General features: G+C 41.6%; 1 protein-coding gene across 1 annotated transcript in view; it reads left to right on the plus strand.

Moving 5' to 3' along the window:
* CAMKMT (calmodulin-lysine N-methyltransferase) overlaps positions 1 to 25,353 on the plus strand; it is a 984,732-nt gene that overhangs the window by 896,396 nt on the left and 62,983 nt on the right. The window contains exon 10 of the mRNA XM_063918373.1: positions 23,373 to 23,504. Coding sequence (XP_063774443.1) covers positions 23,373 to 23,504 — 132 coding nt within the window. The remainder of the gene's footprint in view (positions 1 to 23,372; positions 23,505 to 25,353) is intronic.

Consider the following 25,353-nt stretch of genomic DNA (forward strand, 5'->3'; position numbering starts at 1 on the left):
GGTCGGGAGCTACTCTTGAAGTGCATAGGCATCGCTGCTGTGCGATGCCTTTGCACTTCTGCGAGGTGGGGCCGGACTGACATGCGGGGAGGACTAGCCCTGTGCTGGGCATACCCCCGCATGTCAGGGAAGAAGATCGTAGCTCTGCTAAATTTAGCACAGCTACGATCAACTCGGAATGACCCTCATTGTCCCTGTAGTTAATCCGCCCTGGGCGGACACTCTGTCTACCCAGTTACAACAATTGAATGAATCTTTGGTTAGACACAAGTCTACCCCACGCCCCTTTGGGGCCAAGGGGTCATTCAAACGTGCTATTTCTTCCTCACAATCCACAATATTTCGGATAATTCTTTTCCGATGAGGGTGGGGAATATACTGATCCGTCAGACACTGATACAGTTGCTTCTGATGAGGAATCTACAACCCAGGTTGATGTTCCTGACCTAGTGGAGGCTATCAAGCTGATTCTCCAAATTGATGATGAGATCGAGCCTACTGCTACATCTAAGAAACCTGATAAGTTCAAACGTCAGAAGGTTGCTAACGTTGTTCTACCACATTCTGACCTTTTAATTGACATACTTCAGTAATCCTGTTCATCTCCAGGAAAGAAGTTTTCCCTGTCTAAAAAGATGCTAGCTCGTTATCCTATCCCTGTGGAGTTGAGTAACAAGTGGGATACTCCACCGCCGGTGGACTCTTATGTCGCCCGTCTTGTGGTGTCGTCTACTCTGCCTGTCACCACTGTCACCTCACTGAAGGACCGATGGATAAACTTGTGGAGGGTTGCCTAAAATCTATTTACTCTCTTACTGGTGCTGTACATAGACCCACTATGGCAGCCTCCTGGGCTGCGAAAGGAATTGAAGCATCGGTTCAGGCAATTGCGGATTATCTGCCTCAGGATTTTTCAGACGCTGCCAGACAATATCTGTCTTATATTACCACAGACTTCCACTATATTCAGGAGGCGGCCTCTGATGTAGGCGTAATGGCGGCCAAAGCATCTACAACGTCTATCCTTGCTCACCGAATTCTGTGGTTGACGTGCTGGTAGGTGGACTTGGACTCCAGAAAGACCTTGGAGGTGCTCCCTTTTAAGGAAGACATACTATTTGGGGAAGATTTTAACAAGATTGTGGCTAACTTGGCGACTGCCAAGACTGCGTTTCTCCCAAGTACCAATCCTTCTGCTCCAGAGGCTAAGAGTACCACTTTTCGTTCCTTTCGACCTCCAGGGAAAGAAAAAGGTCAGGCGTACCCGAGACAGGCTTGTGCTTCCAAAGCCACTAAGCCCAAACCTAAACAATCTTGGGCCGCCCGTCAGACTTCTTCCAAACAAGACAAGCCTGCCTCATGACGGGGCGGGCCTCCTCCTGGGGGACCTCAGGGTGGAAGGACAACTTCTGCAGTTCGCCCAGGCCTGGTTAAAGACCACTTCGGACGCCTGGGTGCGGGAAGTTGTCTCTCACAGGTGCGAAGTCTCTTTCAAGAGACGTCCCCTTTGCCAGTTTTACACGACGGTTATCCCTGTGGATCCGTTAAAAGTGCAAGCTCTACACTTGGTTGTGCAATCCCTCCCAGACACAGGAGTGGTAGTGCCGGTACCTCTGTCCCAGAGAGGCAGGGGATACTATTCAACCCTGTTTTTAGTTCCGGAGCCAAATGGGTCCTTCCATCCTATACTCAACCTCAAATAATTGAACAAATTTGTGAGAGTCTCCAAATTCCGTATGGAAACTCTGCACTCTATTGTGCTGGCCATGGAGCCCAAAGACTATATGGTATCCCTGGACATACAGGATGCTTACCTGCAAATACCTATTGCCATGTCGCATCAGCAATATCTGCGCTTTGCTATTGGCAACCTACATTATCAATTCCAGACCTTGCCTTGTGGATTGACCACGACCCCTCAGATCTTCACCAAGGTCATGGCCGTAATGACGGCCCTTCTCCGCCGTCATGGAATCAGAATCCTGCCGTATCTGGACGACTTGCTGATCCTGACGAACTCCCAAGATATTCTCCTCAGTCATCTGGAACTGACGGTCCCATTCTGACAAGCCCACAGGTGGCTCATCAACTGGAAGAAGTCCTCGCTGGTCCCTGCTCGGAGCATGGTGCAACTGGGGGCATTGCTGGTCACACACAACCAATGATTGTTTTTGTCTCTATAGAAGGTCCTGAAACTTCAGAACAGGATCAGATACTTCCTCTCTTGCCCCAGAGTGTCGATACACTCAGCGATACAAGTACTAGGACTCATGGTGTCGGCTTTGGTAGAGTACGCTCAATTTCATTCCCACCCTCTGCAGAGGTTCATCCTTTCCAAGTGGGATGGCCTGCCTCATCGGATCAGGTCTCAAATAATCTCCTTGACTCCGGAGGTTCGTTTGACATTGAGCTTGTGGCTACATGACCAACAGTTGAGCAGGGGCCATCCCTTCTGGATTTCCAACAGGGTCCTCCTAACGACGGATGCCAGTCTGCGGGGTTGGGGCGCAGTGTTGGAGCAACACTGTCTCCAGGGTCGGTGGACCAAGGAGGAATCTTTCCTCCTGATAAACATTCTGGAATTGCGGGCAGTGTTCAATAAGTTGACACTGGCCCTGCCTCTAGTACAGAACAGGCCTGTTCAAGTACAATCAGACAACGCCACCACGGTGGCGTACTTAAATCACCAAGGTGGCACTCGAAGCTGCATGGCAATGCTGGAAGTATCAAAAATCCTCCGTTGGGCGGAACGCCATCTGCCAGCGATATCGGCAGTATTCATTCCCGGAGTCCTCAACTGGGAAGCGGACTTCCTCAGTTATCAGGACGTTCACGCCAGAGAGTGGAGTCTTCATCTGGAAGTCTTTAAACTCCTAGTGGACAAGTGGGGCCTACCAGATGTAGACCTGATGGAATCTCAACACAATCACAAGGTTCCGGTGTTCTGATCAAGGACAAGGGATCCTCAAGCAGCGTTCGTGGACGCACTGGCAATTCCATGTAACTTTCGGCTGCCATGCGTTTTCCCTCCAGTGTCACTCCTGCCCAGGGTACTGCGGAAGTTCAAGCAAGAAAGAGGAATACTACTTCTAGTCGCTCCAGCGTGGGCCAGATGGCATTGGTTCTCAGACCTGCAGGGTCTCTCGATAGAGCGTCCTCTTCTACTTCCCCAATGCCCAGACCTCCTCGTTCAGGGCCCTTGTTTCTATCCATACCTGGCCAGACTGGCTTTGACGGCGTGGCTCTTGAAGCTTCACTCCTGGGGGACAAGAGATTCCCTTAGGCGGTTGTTCAAACTATGTTGAAAGGCCGCAAACCGGCTTCTGCACAGATTTATCATAGGGTCTGGAATTCTTATTTCACCTGGTGTGCTGGTAAGAATTATGATGCATATACTTTCAAAACTTCCAGACTTTTGGCTTTTCTGCAACAGGGCCTGCACTTAGGCCTTCGTCTGGCCTTCCTCAAGGTTCATATTTCTACCTTGTTGGTGTGGTTTCAGAGGAAAATTGCGTTTCTTCCTGACGTACATACTTTCACTCAGGGTGTTTTACGGATTCATCCTCCCTATGTCCCTCCTTTGGCTACATGGGATCTGTCTGTTGTTTTGAATGCCCTACAAGAATCTCCATTTGAACCTCTTGAGTTTGTGGACCTTAAATGTCTTTCGCTTAAGGTCGTTTTTCTGTTGGCTATTGCCTCTGCTAGGAGGGTGTCGGACTTAGGCGCTTTGTCCTGTCGTCCACCCTTTATGATTTTTCACCGTGACCGGGCAGTTCTTCAAACTCACCCTGGTTATCTCCCTAAGGTGGTGTCATCTTTCCATCTTAACCAAGAGATTGTGGTATCTCTCATGGTTTGTCCTCCAAAGAGCGGTCTTTGGGTTATCCGGACTCCAGGTCGACAGCACAAAGGTCGACACACCTTAGGTCGACGTCAATTGGTCGACACACCTTAGGTCGACATGGACAAAAAGTCGACATGGACAAAAGGTCGACCGGAACAAGGTCGACATGGAAAAAGGTCGACATGAGTTTTTCACAATTTTTTTCTTTTCTTGAACCTTTTCATACTTAACGATCCACGTGGACTACGATTGGAACAGTAAAGTGTGCCGAGCGAAGCGGTAGCGGAGCGAAGGCACCATGCCCGAAGCATGGCGAGCGAAGCGGTACACTAATTGGGGTTCCCGGTCACTCTACGAAGAAGACGACACCAAAAAAACATAAAAAACTCATGTCGACCTTTTTCCACGTCGACCTTGTTCCTGTTGACCTTTTGTCCATGTCGACCTTTTGTCCATGTCGACCTAAGGTGTGTCGACCAATTGGCGTCGACCTAAGGTGTGTCGACCTTTGTGCTGTCGACCCTCAGTCCCAGACCCGGATTTGGATGTGGTACGGGCTCTCTGTATTTATGTGAAGAGGACTGCCTCTATCAGGAGGTCGGATACCCTTTTTGTACTTTTTGGTTTTCACAAACGTGGCTGGCCTGCGAATAAACAATCCCTGGCCAGATGGATTAGAATGGTGATTGCACAAGCCTAAGCGCAGGCTGGACTTCCAGCTCCTGCTGCTATCAAAGCCCATTCTACTCGGTCTTTTGGACCTTCTTCGCCGTCCACCATGGCACGTCCAATGAACAGTTTTGTGCAAGGTGGCTACGTGGTCCTCAGTGAACACGTTCATTAGGTTCTATGCCTTTGATACTTCCGCCTCCCAGGATGCTTCCTTTGGATGCCGGGTTCTTGTGCCCGCTAGAGTGCGTCCCCTCCCATGAGGAACTGCTTTAGGACATCCCCGATGTATTCCCTGTGGAATCCCAGTGTACCCCGCTGCAGAAAAGGAGATTTACGATAGACTTACCATAGTTAAATCTCTTTCTGCGGGGTACACTGGATTCCACAGGGCGCCCACCCTGACGCACTTAGCTTCTTTGGATTTGTATGGCATTAGCCGCTGGTCCCTTCTCCTGTCGTGAGAATGTGGTACTATGTGACTAACATCTGCCGTCTCTTTTACCTGCTACTGCATTGGACTGGTAAACGAAACTGAGCTAAAGTGCCTGGATGCGGTGCAATGCATCCTGGGAACAGTCAAACCTTTAGCCTGTTGGTGCCTCGTATCAAGATCCAACTCTACACCCCGATGTGTTCCCTGTGGAATCCAGTGTACCTCGCAGAAAGAGATTTGACTATGGTAGATCTACCATAAATCTCCTTTTTTAGCGCACAAATAACACCGCTGCATACTATAGCCCGTTGCTGAGTCTTTCATCCTCAAAGCAAGAGTGCCCAGTGTTTATTGTGATACATATGAGCCATCAGCATTATTTAGGGCTTGCTTGGCACAAATTTGGCACTGCGAATGTGTATTATGGGCTGTATACTCAGCTAAGGGAATGTAAATATGAGCAGATACCTTAGATTCATATACTGTAGGCACAGACCGTACAAGAACACTATACAAGAGACTTACAAAATTGGTACTGTACATGTATCTTACTGAAATTAAAGTTGGAGTAAAGTTACAGCTACCTGACCTAATATCCGTTATACAACGTGGTAAGTTTCTTTAGAAAAGAACTAATAAAATCTTGGGTGTACACTTTGTTTATGTATATGGTGTCATTGGTATATCAGAAGCCTGCAGATTTTTCCTGCTACACAGAGTTTTGAACACTGATGTTCTACATGGTCGAGTCACATTATTATGACCATCAGCTATTATCCAAAGTAACTAGACAGGCTGAACTGTCGTTTTAGACACACGTCTAATTGCCCCGAGGTTCATTTTGATGGTGAGCTGCTCCACTGTAGCGTGTCGGTCGACCCTCATGCACCATCGTTCACCTCTCACATCAGTGGCACGTGGTGCTCCACAGTTTCCACGTCGGTTATTCGCAATGGTGCCATTTGTCCAGTCACGATACACCTTCACCACAGCAACACACCAACAATTCACACACTGCGCTGTGTCAGAAACACTGCCACCCTTTGCCTGAAAGCCGATAATCATCCCTTTTTGCAACTCAGATAAATGTCCCCTTTTACCCATGACAGCAACGAGTGGTATGTGTGCAGACGGCCTATCGCACACCTGGGACAATATTTTGCCATTCTAACATGTCGTTTACATGATGAATGTAGACTTGGTCAACATCGACATCATGTCCATGTCGACATATCATACCCAACCCTATCATGACACAAATGTTTTTTGCAGTTTTGGACATTTATCCTGCAGTCAAACTAAATAGGAAGTTAATCTTTTTCTCTTTCATCTATTGATTTTCAAGTCTCTATGAATTAATGTCTATGGAAGTCTCTGACAACACTCAGCCCACACATATGTATTGTGCCTTGGAGAGAGATAAAGTGGACGGAGATAAAGTACCAGCCAATTATCTCCTAACTGCCATGTCACAGGCTGGGTTTGAAAAACGTCAGTTAGGAGCTGGTTAGCTAGTACTTTATCTCTCTCCAAGGCACAATACATAGACCCCTTAGTGATCTATCTTGCTCTACTCATACCACCATCAAATAGTTATAATATTGTTAGCTAAAGTCTGTAGCACAATGAATGAGGACAAAGCATTGTTTCAGAAGTAGAAAAATATCTGTTATGAAAGAATGCTACTCCAATAATTATTATAATCCTTTATGTACTGACTGTCATCTCCTGGCATCCATGGCTGTCCTTCACCTATTATCTCTCTGTTATCTTCTGCCCCTGCTGATAGGCTCTCTGGTGGTTATAAGATACAGTAGCTTGGCGTAGCTGTGTGCTGGTATTTTCATTTGATCTCAGGTTCACTGCTGATTACAGAGCCAGAACACTTGTTCCCTATATTTGTATAAATAGTGGCATTAGCTGCTGCCACCAGAAGTCTCCTGGAATCACCAAGGGAGGAACTGAGAAGGAACAATGGCAGTTGGACTCACCGATTACAACAGCTGATCTCTGTACAATCCTGTCCTTGGTATGATGACCACCACCTCATAATCTCCCGTTGCCTTTACAAATATTTACCTGCTTTATATCAGTGAGAAGTTGATTGTGTGGGAGGAAGGGAACATATTTAATTTACAATGTAGCCATCTCTTTTAAATGATTAAACCTAGGGTTTGGTGCCCACTGGCCTTTTACTTGTATTGTAGAGATCACTGCAGGTTTCCCTATGCATTAAAATCATACTGTACATGCTCTGCATACACCTAATTACACTCTATACATTTAAATTCAGGGAATATTTGTTCTAAAATGTTGCAATAATTTGTCAAGCTGGCGAAGTACTCCCTTCTGGCCAGCCCTATACTGACTCACAAAAACATGAGAATTGCTCTGGATCCTTTGCCACCAGGTATCACAAATAGTTTATACCTAAACTATGCTTTTATCATGGGTTGAGGTCGACAAGAACAATGTCAAGATTCAAAATGACAACACTACAATGTCAATAGTTATGATGACATTGTTAAAATGCCGACAGGCTGAATGTCGACATTAGGGTTAGACACTAGAGGGACTATCAGGGGTTAGGTATAGGGGTCAAATACTCCAGAAAGCCGGAGGATCACAGATTTCACCCAGAAGTGACAGTCACATGATTGCCGGGTCCCGGAAGCCGCGCTGGAGCCACTGCAGGCATCAGGATCAGGTAAGTCACCTCTGGCCCACCAGGGACAATATGTTGACATTCTAACATGTCTACATTATGACTGTTGACATATTGTACCCAACCCATGAATGGTGGCTTACCATGGGGGTTATTCAGAGATGAACGCAGAACGCTGCATACGCAGCCAGATCTGCGTTCTTCCTTGCGCATGCTGGATGCCGCCCAGCATGTGTGAGGTCGCCTCCCGATGCGTCTTCAATCTAATTGCTGATGTATCGGGACTAAGGTTGACCCCTGGCAACACAGCCTGGCTGTGCTGTCAGGCAGTCAGCAACCATTTTTTATTTTCTGAGCTTTTGCATGTGACGTCATGCAGCCCTCCTGAAAACACCACCGACCCGCCCCCATTTTCCTGCCGGAACTCCGCCCCTGCAATGCCCGCCCCTGTCAATCACATTGCGGTCACATCCATCTGGGATGCGGCTGCAATGTGTAAGTCCGCGCAGCCGCAATGAGCCCGCTATGCATGCACAGTTTGCCAGCAAATTGCACTGCAAGCCGCATTAGTGGCAGGGTCTGAATGACCCCCCCCCAAATATTTGTAAATGTTTGTAACTGAGATCTCTGCATTTTTCATATCATGTAGGATGCAATGTTTTTGCTGGCCCATTATGGTGTGCTGGGGAAATTTGTTTGTTTTTTTCTCAAGTATTTTAGACTTCCACTTCCAAAGCCAGTCTTACTGTGAGCCGGGGGTTACTGCCAGCAATAGCAGTATTATCGCAGTTAGTAATACTTTGGAGTGAGAAAAAGACCTAATAATTTATTAGGAAACAATTTACTTATCTGCCACTATTAGTCTACATTATTGATGATGAGCACAAATGTACATCCATTCATTTATGCCACTTCTGGTCGGCAGCTACCAGCTATGATTATATTTTTCACATCCAGAGGAGAAAGATGGAAAGGCATCAAGAGTGGAGAAGTAGAAGACGAAAGAGTATAGAAAAGTGTGTGATGGAGAAATAAAACAACAGAAAAGATGCAAAGATGCACCCAGAAAAGGGGGGGGGGGGGGTGTTTCAAGGCACACTTGGAGACTTTAGGGTCATATATGGGCCCCTTGCCCATGCAAAGTCACATATAGGTAATGGGGTGCAAAGTCATGCTTTGGTGTCAGTGCAGGGTTACACATTGGTACGTGGGGCCAGAATCACATACTGTATGTACAGGGGGCACAGTCACTATTTGCAGGGGGTGCAGTGACATATGGCCAGAAGGGGGCATATTTTATTAAATATATAAAGCTGGCACACGCTGATCTAATCTAGATTTTAACCAGGTGACAAAATGTCACTGGTCCCTGCCTTAGAATTATATAATTAGAAATACATAAAAGAAAAAAAGGCTGATTGTATTTTTAAATATAAATTGCGATAAAGGCTGAAACTGCCAGAACATATCTGTAACTACACGATAAATCACCTGAATTAAAGCAGCAATAAATTGATTATTTTAAGTGTGTACATTGGTATAAGACCTTAAAGCTTAAAATTAAATCTATAAATCTGGTAGTTAGATTGTTGCTATAGACTAAATACTAATCCTTCACTATGTTATAACAAATTCATTTGGCGCCCAGCATCTTTATTTATGTGGCCATACTTCTTTCCATAATGTAGCATTAATATATATCTTTTGTTGCTTGGAAAGAAATGATACTTAAAGGAGATAGTTAAGAGTACAGCCACGGGATCAGCAACAGGTCGGAAGAAAGGGAATTCTAGCAGAAGCAGACTGTGCTGTGAAAGGGCTGTGTATTGCCTGATTTGTTTTCACAATTCTCACCACCTGTGAAGCGGTTCTGATAGAACACAGGTTTTCACTTTAACTTTGAGATGAGAGGCGTGCTGACGGTTATGCCTTTAGTATGCTGCAATGTGCTGCTAAAGTATATCCCCGCTGTTCTCCATGAATTGATTGTGAGTTTATTTCTCCTCAAGTCACAGCTCTCTGCAGCAATTCACAGATAGACTCTGAGTTTTTAATACACAGCGATGCGCGCCACCTCTGAGACAGTTCCGATGGGACACGGAGTTCATCTCTCTAGCTTGGGGCTGGAAAATGAAGGATTGTCCTGTGCTGTGCAGGGTACATTTTCCTTCTGCCGCTTTATCAGGTTATTATGTATCGCTGTTTCACTCTGTGAAATGGCCCCAATGTTGTAATACTTTTCAATAACACATTGCTTATATTAATATACATTTAGAAACATCCACTGTGTTTTATTAGTTGTGTTGTTAGATTTTTCAGCTGGGTAACGGTCACATGGGAAAAGTCTTTGAGTCGTTGTCTGTTTGCTACATCTATTCTTTTGCAGGGCTTTTTAATTGAGATGTTGTTCTTGCAGGGTGGCAAGTGTGTATTTTTCTTACTCTGTAATATGTCATGTTTTACAGTGGACAAATAATTTAGAACTGTAGTCTAAGGAAACCAATGTGGGCTTATTTAAAGTGTTTTGTTTTCTTGGATGTATATGATGCCAACAGTTCAGCATTGTACAGAGAATGCCTACTATTCTACTTTACTCCCTGCCCCCAGTGTGGCTTATGGTCTAATTCCTCAGTAACACAGACACATACACTAATATTAATTTATCAGTTTGTTTTTGGACTATGAGAGATCTCCAGAATACTCAAAGAGAATCCACATAAATATATAATGCTGCTACGAGTAGACTCCAAACCTTGGTAAAATTCTTAAGTGTCTACGCAGGACAGTCATGATATTTGGGGAGATCTGGGTTCCTTGGCCAATCTCTGAGTTTCTATCTACTATTGTTACGTCTCAGTTTTTCTCACTTCAATTTCAAAGTGTGTTCCCTCGTTTTATAAATCCTCTTTCATTTTATCCTGAACTCTGTTAAAACTTTTTAAATATCTAAGTTTATGTAAATGTCTCCTGTGTCTCATCTCTACTTTAAGTTGTATAATGCTCTCTGTGGTAAAATCTTTCCTGAAAACAGCTTTTAGAATTCCATTTTCCCTTTAGTTGGCAATTTCTCCAAACAAATATTTACAAAAATGGTAGAACATCTTTATCAAGCTAACTATTCCTCCTTTTTGGGGCCATATTAAAAATGACAGGTCCTAGTGGAGTTACTGGAATATCTACTAGGGCAAATGCAGGATTTCTAATGGGGTGTTTCCAAATGCAATCCACAATCTCCCACTGCGGAACATTTGTGTAAGTGGGAGAGTCCGGTGAGTGGTACAATAACCTAGTACAGACCCTAGTTTTTTTTATACATTGGGTAAAGTATGGAATACAATACAGGTTGAGTATCCCATATCCATATATTCCGAAATACGGAATATTCCGAAATACGGACTTTTTTGAGTGAGAGTGAGATAGTGAAACCTTTGTTTTTTGATGTCTCAATGTACACAAACTTTGTTTAATACACAAAGTTATTACAAATATTGTATTAAATGACCTTCAGGCTGTGTGCATAAGGTATATATGAAACATAAATGAATTGTGTGAATGTAGACACACTTTGTTTAATGCACAAAGTTATAAAAAATATTGGCTAAAATGACCTTCAGGCTGTGTGTATAAGGTGTATATGTATCATAAATGCATTCTGTGCTTAGATTTAGGTCCCATCACCATGATATCTCACTATGGTATGCAATTATTCCAAAATACGGAAAAATCCCATATCCAAAATACCTCTGGTCCCAAGCATTTTGGATAAGGGAGACTCAACCTGTATAAATAAATAACACTATGGATGGTATATAGTATAAGCTATATAAAACATATTTAACTAATATAAATAACATAAGTGGTCAGGAAAAGGTTAAACTGCAGAACTGCACTTTCTAAGCACACTTTCTCCCACCCCATGATAAGGTGCCTGTCTTTGCTTCCTGGCAACTACTCTCTTATACAGTTATTGCTTTATGGAATCTTATTTAAGAATATTAATATTTAATATATCATATATGGTATTTAATATATGGATATATTTCAATTAATATGCATTATCATATATATCTGCAAATATATTATGTCAGGCTTACAAATTAATGGGCTGATAAATATATGCAGTCCTTATATATACATATGACATGAAATTATGAAGTTAAGATTCCTTAAAGAGAGTTCAAGCTTGAATATTACCGCTCTTTTTATATGATTCTTTATTTACAGGCAGATCAAATCGTACAGAATAAGATATACACAGTAGTGATATATATACTAATTATAATTATATATGCTTCCTTCGTTACATAACATAAAACAACATGACATAAGTTTCACAAACAGTTTCAATTGCTAACATAAAATGTATACTTGCAAGTTAAAGATTGCCATCCCAAGAATCATTCCTTCTGCATGTTCTCCATGACTTCTCCTCCTGACTGACTTCCTTCCTTCTCCTTCTTCTTCTCCCTCTCCCTCTTCCTTCTAACTCCTAACTACAAGTCTGGTCCTTTTATCTCATATTTTACCAATTCAAACTATCATATTCTCATAGTTTCCAATGGAATAGGTAATTATAGGTTTGTCAGATTCCAAGGTGTAATAAAACAAACATTGAACTGGGCTGTCGTGTCCTGTTCACGGAGGCATGGTGTCATAAAAGTGTGGTGTCCACACTGCCTTAAGCAAGTATAGTATTGTAAAATCTGGAATGTCTTTTCATCCAAAGTTCTGTTGTATTGACAAGTTTTCCTGGGGTCGGTTACACAATGTTTTATCAATGGATGTGATCTCTTTTCATAGTAGTTAATTTATACTCCCTAGCTTTTAACCTTCACTGGACAATAGACAAACCAGTAGATTCTGATCTACTGTAAGCACACCTGTGAATTCCAATGACCAACAGAGCTCTGTCACATACCTATTATCATTTATGGCCTAATACCTTTTCTCTACAATGACTCTTGATCTTACTGTAACCTCTCTGGCCTTATTTATGACTAGAGCAGAATAAACCTGTTCCCTACACTATTTTTTACCATCTTGCTGTAAAACACAAATATACAGTATATCTATATAAACACATACACAAACCTAATCTCTTAAATCAGCTAAACATTACCTCATACATTCAAACTTATTTCATATCTATTCCTTACTATATATATCCAGTATACTGTCCACTATGGTAACATCGCCTATTTATAATGAATTATATTTTGATTCAGACAATATCCATTGCCCTAATATTATACTAAGTGCAGACAATTACCTATAAGGCAACAGTCGCCCCCTTGTGGCCATGAGAAATTCTTTTGATTGGCCACACATTAAACTAGCGTAATTGCTTCCAAATACATTTCAAAATATTCCTTCAAACATAACTTTCGTTGTAACCATAATATATACCATAAGTGTAATAATAATAACCATTATGATTTTAAAAATCTCTAAAAATTCTTAGCTTACCTAACCTTATTCTACTTTTAACTAAAGCAGACAAAACTGAGGTTTTTATTCAGTATTCATGAGGAAAACTAATTTCTACAGACATTTGGAATACCATAGCCCAATTGTAGACCTTTTTTCTGTATCTGGATCAGTACGTTTGGACATTTTTGCTGTTCTTGTATGTAGCAATTTACTGGGATAAGACTGTCATCTGCGTGGTTTGCTTGCAATTGGAGATGCCTTGCGTTTGCATTATGGCCTTGCGTTTGCAACATTTGCACCATTACTAGAAGTAGAATTCTTCGTAGCAGCTGCTCCTTTGCTTGCCATTTCGCTGTTTGAGGCAGAGGGCTGTGTACGTCGAGTGCTGTGTCTTGAACATTCAGTACTTGTGACGACCCTCAGTAATAGTAATAGTCTTTATACAGTCTTTAGCAGTTCTGTTTCCTTTGCGTTTATCCAATGCCGCAGTTGTGACCAGTGTCCATATTGCTTTTGCACAAACAGGTTGTGATTTTGAATAGAACAGGCATATATGAAACAGTCTTTTTTTTTTTTTTCTTTCTTTCTTTCTTTCCTTGCTTGTTAATAGTAGGTCTTAATTGTCTTCGGGCAATAGTACCACAAATGGCTGTGAGTAGTACACCTACTCTGTTCTGTATTTCCTCACTGAATAAATTACCATGCAGTCTTAAATCTCCTTATTCTACCTTGTACCTATTTATACATCTCAATCTTACATAAACTTATACCAGTTTAACCCATATAAAGGCGTTTTCTATCCTACCTATATTTTGACTAATAATTATTTAAAATGCTTTTGATGTGTATATAGTAACATCCTATCAATACAATAAATGAATATAATTTTGCTTCAAACAGATATTAAATATCATTTAGGAATGGCTTTAAATATATCTAATTCCATCCAATATTATTTTATATGCAGCCATGTGCATATACAGTGACCCTGTTATGCTACAAATAATTATCTTAGACTTGTGACAGTCTTTATTAAGAGAATTATTCATCCCACTTAATAATCTCGGCCCAATTTGTTATAACGTGGTATACCATCCTGTATTAGATATTTAATTACTTTTGAAGCTTTTACGAAGGAAGCATAGGTAGTATCTACTGTGTAATATTAAAAAAACATAAAATATTTACAAGGTATATAATACAATTACATAATATATATATATATATCAGACAAATGTTTACATATATGTGATTAAGGTATATGAAGGGATGAGACAGTTCTGTATAATCACAGTGATGAGATGTGCTGTACACTGTTTTGGGAGTGTACATGTAGTTTGAAAGACAAGTAATGATTACTTGTGATGAAAAGGTTAATGAAAACATTCCCCTTTCTTGTGAAACTAGAAAACTCCTTGAGGATTTGTCCATATATCAGTCTTTAGGGATGCTATGTAGATTTTGCTGGATAGCAGCGATGAAAGGGTTAATGAAGACCTTTTCCCTTGTAAATTGGAGTCTTTTTGGAGTCTTGCACCATTCTGTATACAGGTTGCCAGGATTACTATGAATCAAACAAAAATACATACAATGACTATCACAGATATTTATACAGTGATTTAACATAGCTTGCTATGCATTCTGTCCTATCTGCTGCATGTTATCAGGTACAGAATTTACAAATGTGTCTTTTAACGATTGAATAACAAACAAACAATTGTTTCTGGCCTGTGCCAATCTTTCCTGTCACATTGTGTGTCAATGACAGCACAATTGTCGCTGCAGATATGATGCAGGTTTAATTTGGAAACTGTGGCTGTTTGAACATCAAAGCAAACAATGGCTTCATTGGATCTAACAAGTAAAGGAATGATACTACCGTATTCACTTGTGACCATACTCCCTTGTGATGCAGCCTGGTCCCAGACTGTCTTTAACCATAGCGTTTGCTGCTTGGTGTGGCTCCTTAGTTTGGAAGAATCTTGGAGCTTCTGAAAAAACCTACTTTTGTGGGGAGAGAAACTTGTTAAACTTTGCCAAATATGTATTGCAGGTCCCAGGGCTTTCTGTCTTTCCACACCTGTAATAAAATGGTTATGGCACCAGGGCATAAAAACATTTTCATCCTGGTGATCCTTTTTGTCATTGTTAATTGGTGTGTGGTTTGCAGAATGACACTCTGCATGTGGTCTCTCTGAGAGCATGCAAACATTTGCACCATCACTAGAAGTCTCTGAGTGCTCTGTGGGGGTTACATAAGTTTGGGAACTTTGTTTGTAAACATGCATTCCTGAATTAATTTCATGGATTTTCCCTTTAAACATGTTTCCAGGTGAATACATTTCAAGGTTTGCAACTCTGGTTGCCATGGGAGTTTTCACCATGGGGAACTTCCCCACCCCTGTGTGCACTGTACTGCTGCTATCAGTGTTTAAATCTGCTGACAATTCACCTTTGCCTAAGGGCATAACAAATTCTTCATTTACATTGGGAACTCTGAGAGTGTATTCAGCAGAATACTCATAATCTGAGTTACAATGATCTTCCCCCTTACTAGACACAGTGTAGGGGACATCTCCTATTGCTGCTACCTCCTTTACATTAATGTGCTGTCTGATGATAGACACATCCGGCACATTGCTACTTTCTTCCTTTACCACAGAGGCTGTTCTGCTGGTGGTCTGTGTGACCATAGCAGACTCCATGCGCTGCACATTGATGCAGTCCTGCAACATGTAACCTTCCTTAATTTTAGGATCTTGACTGATTAAGTCATTTCTGACTCCTGTAGACTCTGTGTACAGAGTTTCACATACCTCAACACTATTCCTGTTTGGTGTTTCTATCTCAGCTTGCTTGCTGGATGTTATCTCTTCATCAGAGATCTTGACAATTTGATTACAAACTGTCAGGCTTTTCGCTTCTGCCCCAAACTTTTTCTGTTTATTTTTCTGTTTAAGGGACTTAAATAACGAATGCATTTTTGCATTAATGGTCAGGCACGCCTTACGAAGACGTGAACCTGATTCTTCTTTACATTTCTGTTTGGCTTCTAGAGCCGCAGTTCTGCGCATTTTTCTAAATGCTACAGAAAACTTTTGCATTTTTAACATTTTAATGCTAAATTTATATATTCTTTGTTTTTAGTACTGAAGGTATCCTCTCCTTAAGATTGACCGGTGTCTTAAGGTTAAACTCTAATACCTGGTACATTTATACATTTATTTGGAAATACTCTTTTCCACTGTGCACATTTTCTATTCTAGGCCTTTAAATTCTTTATTCTCATTTGTAACCTATTCCACTGTGATCTTGTATTTTGCCAGCAGGCTTATAGCCTTTGGTGCTGCTTCCTAATAGATATTATGTTAGTTAAAATAACGTATATTGCACTAACACATTTATCCTAGGTTATACAGAATACAAAATTGACATTACACAATGGTAATAAATTTTCATAGATACATCCCCACCGTGATTCTGCAGATTTGGTAGCCAGCTTATAGCATTTGCTACTCCTCATAAATATTATAAATCAGATAATCAGATTCAGTAATAACAAGTCCAATTCGTGGTCGCCAATATTGCTTTATGGAATCTTATTTAAGAATATTAATATTTAATATATCATATATGGTATTTAATATATGGATATATTTCAATTAATATGCATTATCATATATATCTGCAAATATATTATGTCAGGCTTACAAATTAATGGGCTGATAAATATATGCAGTCCTTATATATACATATGACATGAAATTATGAAGTTAAGATTCCTTAAAGAGAGTTCAAGCTTGAATATTACCGCTCTTTTTATATGATTCTTTATTTACAGGCAGATCAAATCGTACAGAATAAGATATACACAGTAGTGATATATATACTAATTATAATTATATATGCTTCCTTCGTTACATAACATAAAACAACATGACATAAGTTTCACAAACAGTTTCAATTGCTAACATAAAATGTATACTTGCAAGTTAAAGATTGCCATCCCAAGAATCATTCCTTCTGCATGTTCTCCATGACTTCTCCTCCTGACTGACTTCCTTCCTTCTCCTTCTTCTTCTCCCTCTCCCTCTTCCTTCTAACTCCTAACTACAAGTCTGGTCCTTTTATCTCATATTTTACCAATTCAAACTATCATATTCTCATAGTTTCCAATGGAATAGGTAATTATAGGTTTGTCAGATTCCAAGGTGTAATAAAACAAACATTGAACTGGGCTGTCGTGTCCTGTTCACGGAGGCATGGTGTCATAAAAGTGTGGTGTCCACACTGCCTTAAGCAAGTATAGTATTGTAAAATCTGGAATGTCTTTTCATCCAAAGTTCTGTTGTATTGACAAGTTTTCCTGGGGTCGGTTACACAATGTTTTATCAATGGATGTGATCTCTTTTCATAGTAGTTAATTTATACTCCCTAGCTTTTAACCTTCACTGGACAATAGACAAACCAGTAGATTCTGATCTACTGTAAGCACACCTGTGAATTCCAATGACCAACAGAGCTCTGTCACATACCTATTATCATTTATGGCCTAATACCTTTTCTCTACAATGACTCTTGATCTTACTGTAACCTCTCTGGCCTTATTTATGACTAGAGCAGAATAAACCTGTTCCCTACACTATTTTTTACCATCTTGCTGTAAAACACAAATATACAGTATATCTATATAAACACATACACAAACCTAATCTCTTAAATCAGCTAAACATTACCTCATACATTCAAACTTATTTCATATCTATTCCTTACTATATATATCCAGTATACTGTCCACTATGGTAACATCGCCTATTTATAATGAATTATATTTTGATTCAGACAATATCCATTGCCCTAATATTATACTAAGTGCAGACAATTACCTATAAGGCAACACAGTGCACGGATTGTGCGCTCAAATCCACACACACTTAAACTTGGTAGAAGTTGTTTCTACAGTGGCCATGAGCAGCAGCTCTGCTCTGTCCCTTAAACTGCATGTTGTGGCAGCAGCTTTAGTACACGTATTATGTACTATTGCTTTTGTGGTCATAATTTGAGCCGCTGCCCAGGCAGAGGGGGGTTTCCGGGTAACCAGAACCCCCCTTGCGTTTGCCTATGGAATAAATGTTCTACCAAGATAGTTGTATTTTTCACTCTCTATTTGTCAGAATGTCTTCTAATGTACTTGGAACGTTGCAGAGGTTGGTAATATGATTTATGTGACGCAGTAGAGAAACATGGACTCAAGCCTCATTATTCAGCATACTTTAGGTTCAGGTGGGTGGCTGCATTCTCTGTTTTTACAAAACCGCCTGATTGGCACAATGTGTTCAATGGCATTTTCTAGCAGGCTCCAGAGTTGTGGTGAACATAAAATCAGCAGCAATAAATGGCCATCCGGTAAACTTGCTACTTTTGTTTTATCACAGTTCACCAGGTATTCACTTGTATGTGTGTATTTACCAGAAAGATATAATATCACAACAGCATAAGTGATCAAGTCAGGTTTATTGTCACACATAGGATACAGGGCCTAACTCAGCATGGAACGCTGCTGTGGTGGCATTCGCATGCTGAAGCCCTGTTAAGTGTGCGCACGCGCGGAAGCTGGAACCGGCATGCGCGGCGGACTTGCCCTGTGCTGGGCATCCCCCCGTATGTCAGGGTAATGAATTGTAGATGTGCGTTTTTTTGGAAACTGGAGCCGATGAACAGAAAACTGTAATGTGCAGTAGGTCCTTCCCAGGCAGAATGACTCCAAATGAACAGGTACAATCTTGCATATATGAAACTTAGCAAGATAGAACTTACAGGGTGAATATACATGAACAAATATAATAATATTAGGCACAGGAGACCAGACTTGGAAAAAAACACATACAATTCTGACTTGATCCAGCTCAGAAGGGAATGAGCAGCAGTAGGGCAGTCTCAGGTGTGGCTCATAGCTGCTGAATCAGCTAATCGAGCCAGGCTGCATACTCACAGAATTAGGACAGTTCAACTTCAACAAGATTTGCCCACTCCAAGGCTTTTTTATTTAATTTCCGTAAGTCTATTTGGTTTTATGTTATAACAAAACCATAGCAGCGCTTAATCTATTATGATCAGTTCTACAGTAGGGGCAGATTTATCAAAGCTTGGAGAGAGATAAAGTGGAGAGAGGAAGTACCAACCAATAAGCTATTAATTGTCGTTGTTCAAACTCAGTCTATAAATTGGCAGTTAGAAGCTGATTGGTTTGGTTATGATACAGAAGTTATACATTAAAAAGACAGTCATCTTCCTGGCAACACATTTCAGAGTGGTTCTCGGAATGGGTCATACAGTGATATGACAGTTTGTGTTGATACTTTATGTCACTATTTGATACCACTAAATCGGGTGTGGATCATTAGGTCGACCAGAATTAGGTCAACAGTCAGGGTCAATTGGTCATCAGGTAAAAGGTAGACGCCTAAAAAAAGCGACAGGTAGAAAAGGTCGACATGGAAATGGTCGACGCAGGTTATATTTCATTTTTGGGTGTAATTTTGTATGTTGAACCATGTAAAAGCCAAATGAGTGAAAACGTGTACCCTCAAAGGCTCGTTTCACTCGCCACTCTCTTTAGGCAAGGTGCCTGGCTGCCCTCGGCGCAGGTTACTATTCCCAATCGTAGTCCACGTGGATGGTAAAGTATGAAAAAGTTGAAAAAATAATTTGTCAACCAATTGAACCTGTTGACATTAACCACAGTTGACCATTTACATATTGACCTTTTCTACCTGTCGACCTAATGCATGTTGACCATATGCGGTCAACCTATTGACTGTCCACCTATTAACTTTTAACCCATCATCTGGATAGCCATTTGAACAGCCTTCCATTAAGCAATTTGACTTAACTTCAGTCCATCCTGAACGTGGCTACCAGTTTGGTTTTCCTTGCTAATTGTTTTACTACTTCAGCTTCTCCCTGCCAGTCAGTGCACCTGCTACCTGCCTCTATCAGGATATAATATAAGATATGTTTCCACAGTTCTACATACTCATACACCTCATGGCTATGTGTGCCATCCTACATGTGCTCTTCTGTTTGCCAATGACCTTTAGCTCCCATCCTCCCAGTGGCGCTGAGACGGGGGATTAATTAATGTATAATTCCTCCCACACGGCATCGAACAGCTAAGTATAACCTACTCCTAGTATAACAAAGTGGAGGGCAGAAGATTTTTCACAACATCTAAGTGCACAGGAGAACCTGGAACAAAGTGATCTGCTCTGACAGTGATACAATACCATCCCAATCTCTCCATTTCATGAGGCACATATAGGAAATTATGGTGCCCCAACAGTGAGTGCCCCATGGGTACTCTTTATCGGTAGCTTGTGGCAGCCTGTGTGTAGTAGTGGGCGTCTTCTGATATCTGCAATAATTACAGGTTATCAATATACCCATCAATGGAAAAGTCTATCAACGTGTGTTACTAATTGTGACCATTATTCTCAGCTGTTGATATAAGTAATCACATTAGTCTAGCATTCACGCTTTTTGATCATATTAAATTTGGGATCTAGCATACCCTTGACATTAAGTGTGTGAGTCTAAGTCAGACGGGGCTTCATGTATGGCTGCAAATACCGAGTGTTAACAAATTGTTCGTCAACAGAAAAGAAGTTGCGCATTTGTGGTTATCTTTGGGATCAGATAGGGCTCTTCTTGTGTGAAGCGGCCGCTTCAGGGTGGAAATATTGCAGTCACACACAGAGATACATCTCATGGGAGTGTTGGCATGTAGCTAACGTTCCGTGTGATTCTGAGGCATACGTATGGAGAAGGGAACTCTGTTTCTCACGCATCTCTTACACCTAGCAGGGGGTCAGTGCAGTGCGGCTTCTGTCATGAAGCCGTATGGTTACTACTATTTGCCATACGCATAGTCACATTAGCATAAGGTAGTAAGGGGGGCATTTACTAAGCAGTGCTAAGAGCAGAGAAGTGAGCCACTGGAGAAGTGCCCATGGCAACCAATCAGCACTGAAGTAACATCTATAATTTGCATACTATAAAATTATACAGAGCTGCTGATTGGTTGATGGGGCAACTTCTCCTCCGGCTGACTTCTCCGCTCTTATCACTGCTTAGTAAATGTCCCCCTAAATCTGGATTCTGCTGCTTCCCACAGTTACAGACACTTTTTCGCATGAATCATAATCAGGCCTTAAATATTTTATTGTTGTTGAAATATTCATATTTATCAATCACAGTGGGTTAAACGAATGAGCACAGGTAGGTGATAAAACGTTCATATTCGTATTACCTTTTTTTGTGTCAAGAACTACTGTATATGCAAAGATATTAGGATCTATTTTTATATAATTACCTATTAGGATTTTTCAATGTACCTTTTTTTCTGGGATGCCCACACTCAGTGGAAGCAGCCAATGTGAATGTACTGTTTCGATTCACTACGTTCCAGGGACATTACAGAGGCACAGTGATGTCAAAGATTCTTACTGAATTGTCATTGATGTTACTAGTCCCAAAAGGCCTGGAAGGCTTCAGAAATTCTAAATGGTCTCCCCAAGTCCTGAAATAGTCTGGTAATCTTTCTGAAGATGGGTCAGACAGAGAAGTGGTGGGCAGAACCCAAATTAATGACACTATTGCTGTCAACACAGTTTGCCCACCGCTTTGTGATTACACAGCATCATTGGCTTGACTCAACTCTTATCATTCAATCCCTTCTGCATCTGACTTCAGAGAGCTTCACGTAGGGCTGCTACACACCAGAACGACGGCCAGTCATCACTTCGACCCGGTCTATGCGAGATTGGCCGCACACACTGCACTATGTTATGAGTGATGGAACAATACCTTGTTCCATCCTTCATAACACTGAACGGCCGAGCATACGATATTGTCTGATTGACCATGCAGCACAGCCGAACAGATGATGTCACATGCAACCGCGGCAGCGCACAATTGTGTGTACACACTAGAAGATGTAGACGATTTGTCGCTCCATTATGCCAAATCGTCCTGATACTGTTCTAGTGTGTACCCACCCTTAGGGAGTCCCAGAGTGGAGGTTTGCGAAAGTTTATAAACTAGTTCTTTATGGGTTGTTTTATAATACAGTAAGTACAGTATTGCTCACAAAATTATTGTCTCCCCTGCTTGTAGGTCAAAGTTACACTCAGTGTGTTTTTTCTATGAAAAAAGTGTACCAATACTCAGAAAAAAGGCACTGGTGTATAACTAGTTGGCAAGAATAATTGTAGCCTCACACTCTGGACAAGTTTTCTGATTCTTATTTAACTTTTTTATAAAATGATTTACGGATTTCTACCTGTTTTTGGACCTAGTTTTAACAATTTAAAATGCTATCCGAAAAATGGTGCTGGTACTGCGCATCCTTAAATATGAGTCTCGGCAGAAAAAAGATACACTGGTCACACTTTAACAACTTGAACGGTAACTCCACTTTTACACCTTAATCCCAGGTCTGACCCAGCTCCGACCCGTGGTACTGAACACAGTTTAACCTGTGTAAACCCCTTTTTCACCACATGTTGGACAAGGGTTATTCCCGGGTCAGCCCCATTCACACTGCACCCGTGTCTGAACTGTGTTACTTCCCATAGGAGGGCCTTCAGAAAACACAGGCAATCAGCAGACTTTTAGCGCGACCTGGGAAGAAAAACCGCAGCCGACCCAGGTCAGACCCAGAAATAACCCTGGTAGCGACCTGGATAACGGACCAAGGTCAGACCTGGGTTGCACGACACAGGTCAACCCTTTCACACCGAGCCCGGACCCGGGTCTTGCTGGCAGTAGCGGATCTTGCCACGGGCAAGCAGGACTTTTGCCTGGGGCCCCGCCTTCCGGAGGGCGCCAGCGCCATCCGGAGGGCGCCGCACCATGGCAAGATCCGCTGCTGCTGTGCCCCCCGCTGCCCGCTCTGTCCTCTGCCGCTGCCCGCTGTGAAGGGAAACTAGACGCTATGCGTCTAGTTTCCCTTCGTGGAGAGGACCTTTACTGTAATGATGTGCGGTGCGTGATGACGTCATTACGCACCGCACATCATTTCAGCGGCGCTACTACTGTACAGGGGGCGTAACTGACCACGCCCCCTGTATGAAGCCACGCCCCTATTGCCGCCCGGGGCACAAAAAGCCCCTGAACCGGCCCTGCTTGCCCTGGCAATAACTCAGGTTATCCACTCAGTGTGAAAGGGATATAAAGACTTTATACCAACGTTTGGACCGGAACATGCTAATTTTTTGAAACTGCTTGTACTTTATTTTCATTCTCTTTTTTTTTTTTTTTTCCAGGGGAAAGCTCTGGTATTTGCTCCACCAAGAGGGAACACTTTAAACCAGTTTTGCAATCTAGCAGAGGCGGCTGGCTTTTGTATCCAGAGACATGAAAATTATGATGAGCACATTTCCGACTTCCACTCCAAGGTTGGTTCTCTGCTTGCGACAGATAATACTTTAATCCACATTGCATTTTGAAGAGATCATGGTCTTTTTGGCAGGTAACAAACGTTTGATTAAAGAAATCCTTAGGTGTGCTGCTTCTAAACAGCTATTTTTATATGTGATTAGTTTTTGCTGTTAAACCATCCTTTATCTCCACATGTCTAGCAGGGTTTAACAGAAGAATCGTCTATTAGCGTTTCCATAGTAGAATAAAAAAAAAACTAAAATAAAGTAAACAATCTTCGTGTTTATAGCAGTGTTGTTTGTAGGAAGCATTATGTAAAACGCACGTTTAAATGTCGAGTAAACAAGCTTGTAAAATAACTAAACAAATCAAACGCAAATGTTAGGCTAATCTAAAAGCAAAATGTGTTGAAACAAACAGAAGGCTAATGTCTAATTGTGTCATATCATACCTTAAATCCTTATCTCTAGTTGCTTTATGGCTGGGTCAGTTGGCAGATTCAAACTGCTAAATCTCAAACACAATTTCACAGCTGTGAGGTTATATGTCAGATCGAGGCGCTAGAAGATTTAGGTCAAAAGCACTTATCTGTGATTTCTAAGCTTGCTTACATAAAGCCACTGGTATCAGTCATACTACTCTACAGTATAGTCATTATTTATAGGTAGATCCTAATGAATAACACAGAGTACAGTATTCTATTGTAAACATTTCTGAGTTTTAAAATGTACCTAAGTATCTATACTATCTTGAATGCTACTGTATGAGAAGTATTTAAATGTATTTAAAGGTCTACCTATGTGATATACTGGACAAGGTTGTATAATAGGAAAATACATATTAATATTCACAAATATACAATTAAAATATTACATGTCAGTGTCAAAATGTTTTGGTGCCCTTACCCTCATCAATTTTGATGGGCAATTAGGCCGTTTAAAACCTAATTGACTGCAAAATTAGTGCAATAAGACCTAAATTATAATTGTATGGCCACACTAATGAAGCTATAACAGATACCATCTATATTTATGGAAAAATCTGACAGATCTACGGGTCTGATGGTTGGTATAAGTGCCTGCTTTGGCCACTGCTGTAAAATAAGAAAAAGAAAGGAATAGATAACAAATAAAACTTTCCATCAGACCCAGTGTGTTCCTTTTGAACATCTTGGTGTATATTTACTAAGCAGCGAGTTTGTTTTCCGGCAGGATTATGGCGTTTTACAATAGGAAAGTATGGGAGTGCTCTGCCTGGTCAGAGTACAGCTACTCACACACTCTGACCAATCAGAGCGCTCCTACTGACATTCCACTTTCAAGATTTTAAAGGAATGTTTATGAAAGCTGGCACATTGGAAAAGTGGTGCTGCAAACAGTAATCTGTCACATTCTAATTGTCAATTTGCTGGGACCGTTTAGACATTGCCAACACCTAGGCTTGTAGGTCATAGACATACATTATCAACAGGAACATGGGGGTTGTGCAGAGATGAATGCAGATGGCTGCATACACAGCCAGATCTGCGCTCATCTCTGCACATGCTGGGGGCCGCACAGCATGTTTGAGGCCTCCTCCCGATGCGTCCCTAAGGTTCCTGCCGTGTGGTCAGGCGGTCAGCTGCCATTTTTTTAATCGTAGCGGCTGCATGTGACATCACGCAGCCGCCCCAAAAATGCTGTCGGACTGCCCCCGTTTTCCCAGCACCACCCCCGCAATGCCATAACTCCACCCCCACAATGCCTGCCTCTGTCAATCACATTGCGTTTGCATCCATCGGGGATGCTGTCACAATTTGTAAGTCTACACAGCCACAATGCGCCCGCTGCACATGCCCAGTTTGAGGAAATCGTCAAACTGCGATGC

This window comes from Pseudophryne corroboree, chromosome 4 (assembly GCF_028390025.1).
Source record: "Pseudophryne corroboree isolate aPseCor3 chromosome 4, aPseCor3.hap2, whole genome shotgun sequence".
Taxonomy (NCBI): domain Eukaryota; kingdom Metazoa; phylum Chordata; class Amphibia; order Anura; family Myobatrachidae; genus Pseudophryne; species Pseudophryne corroboree.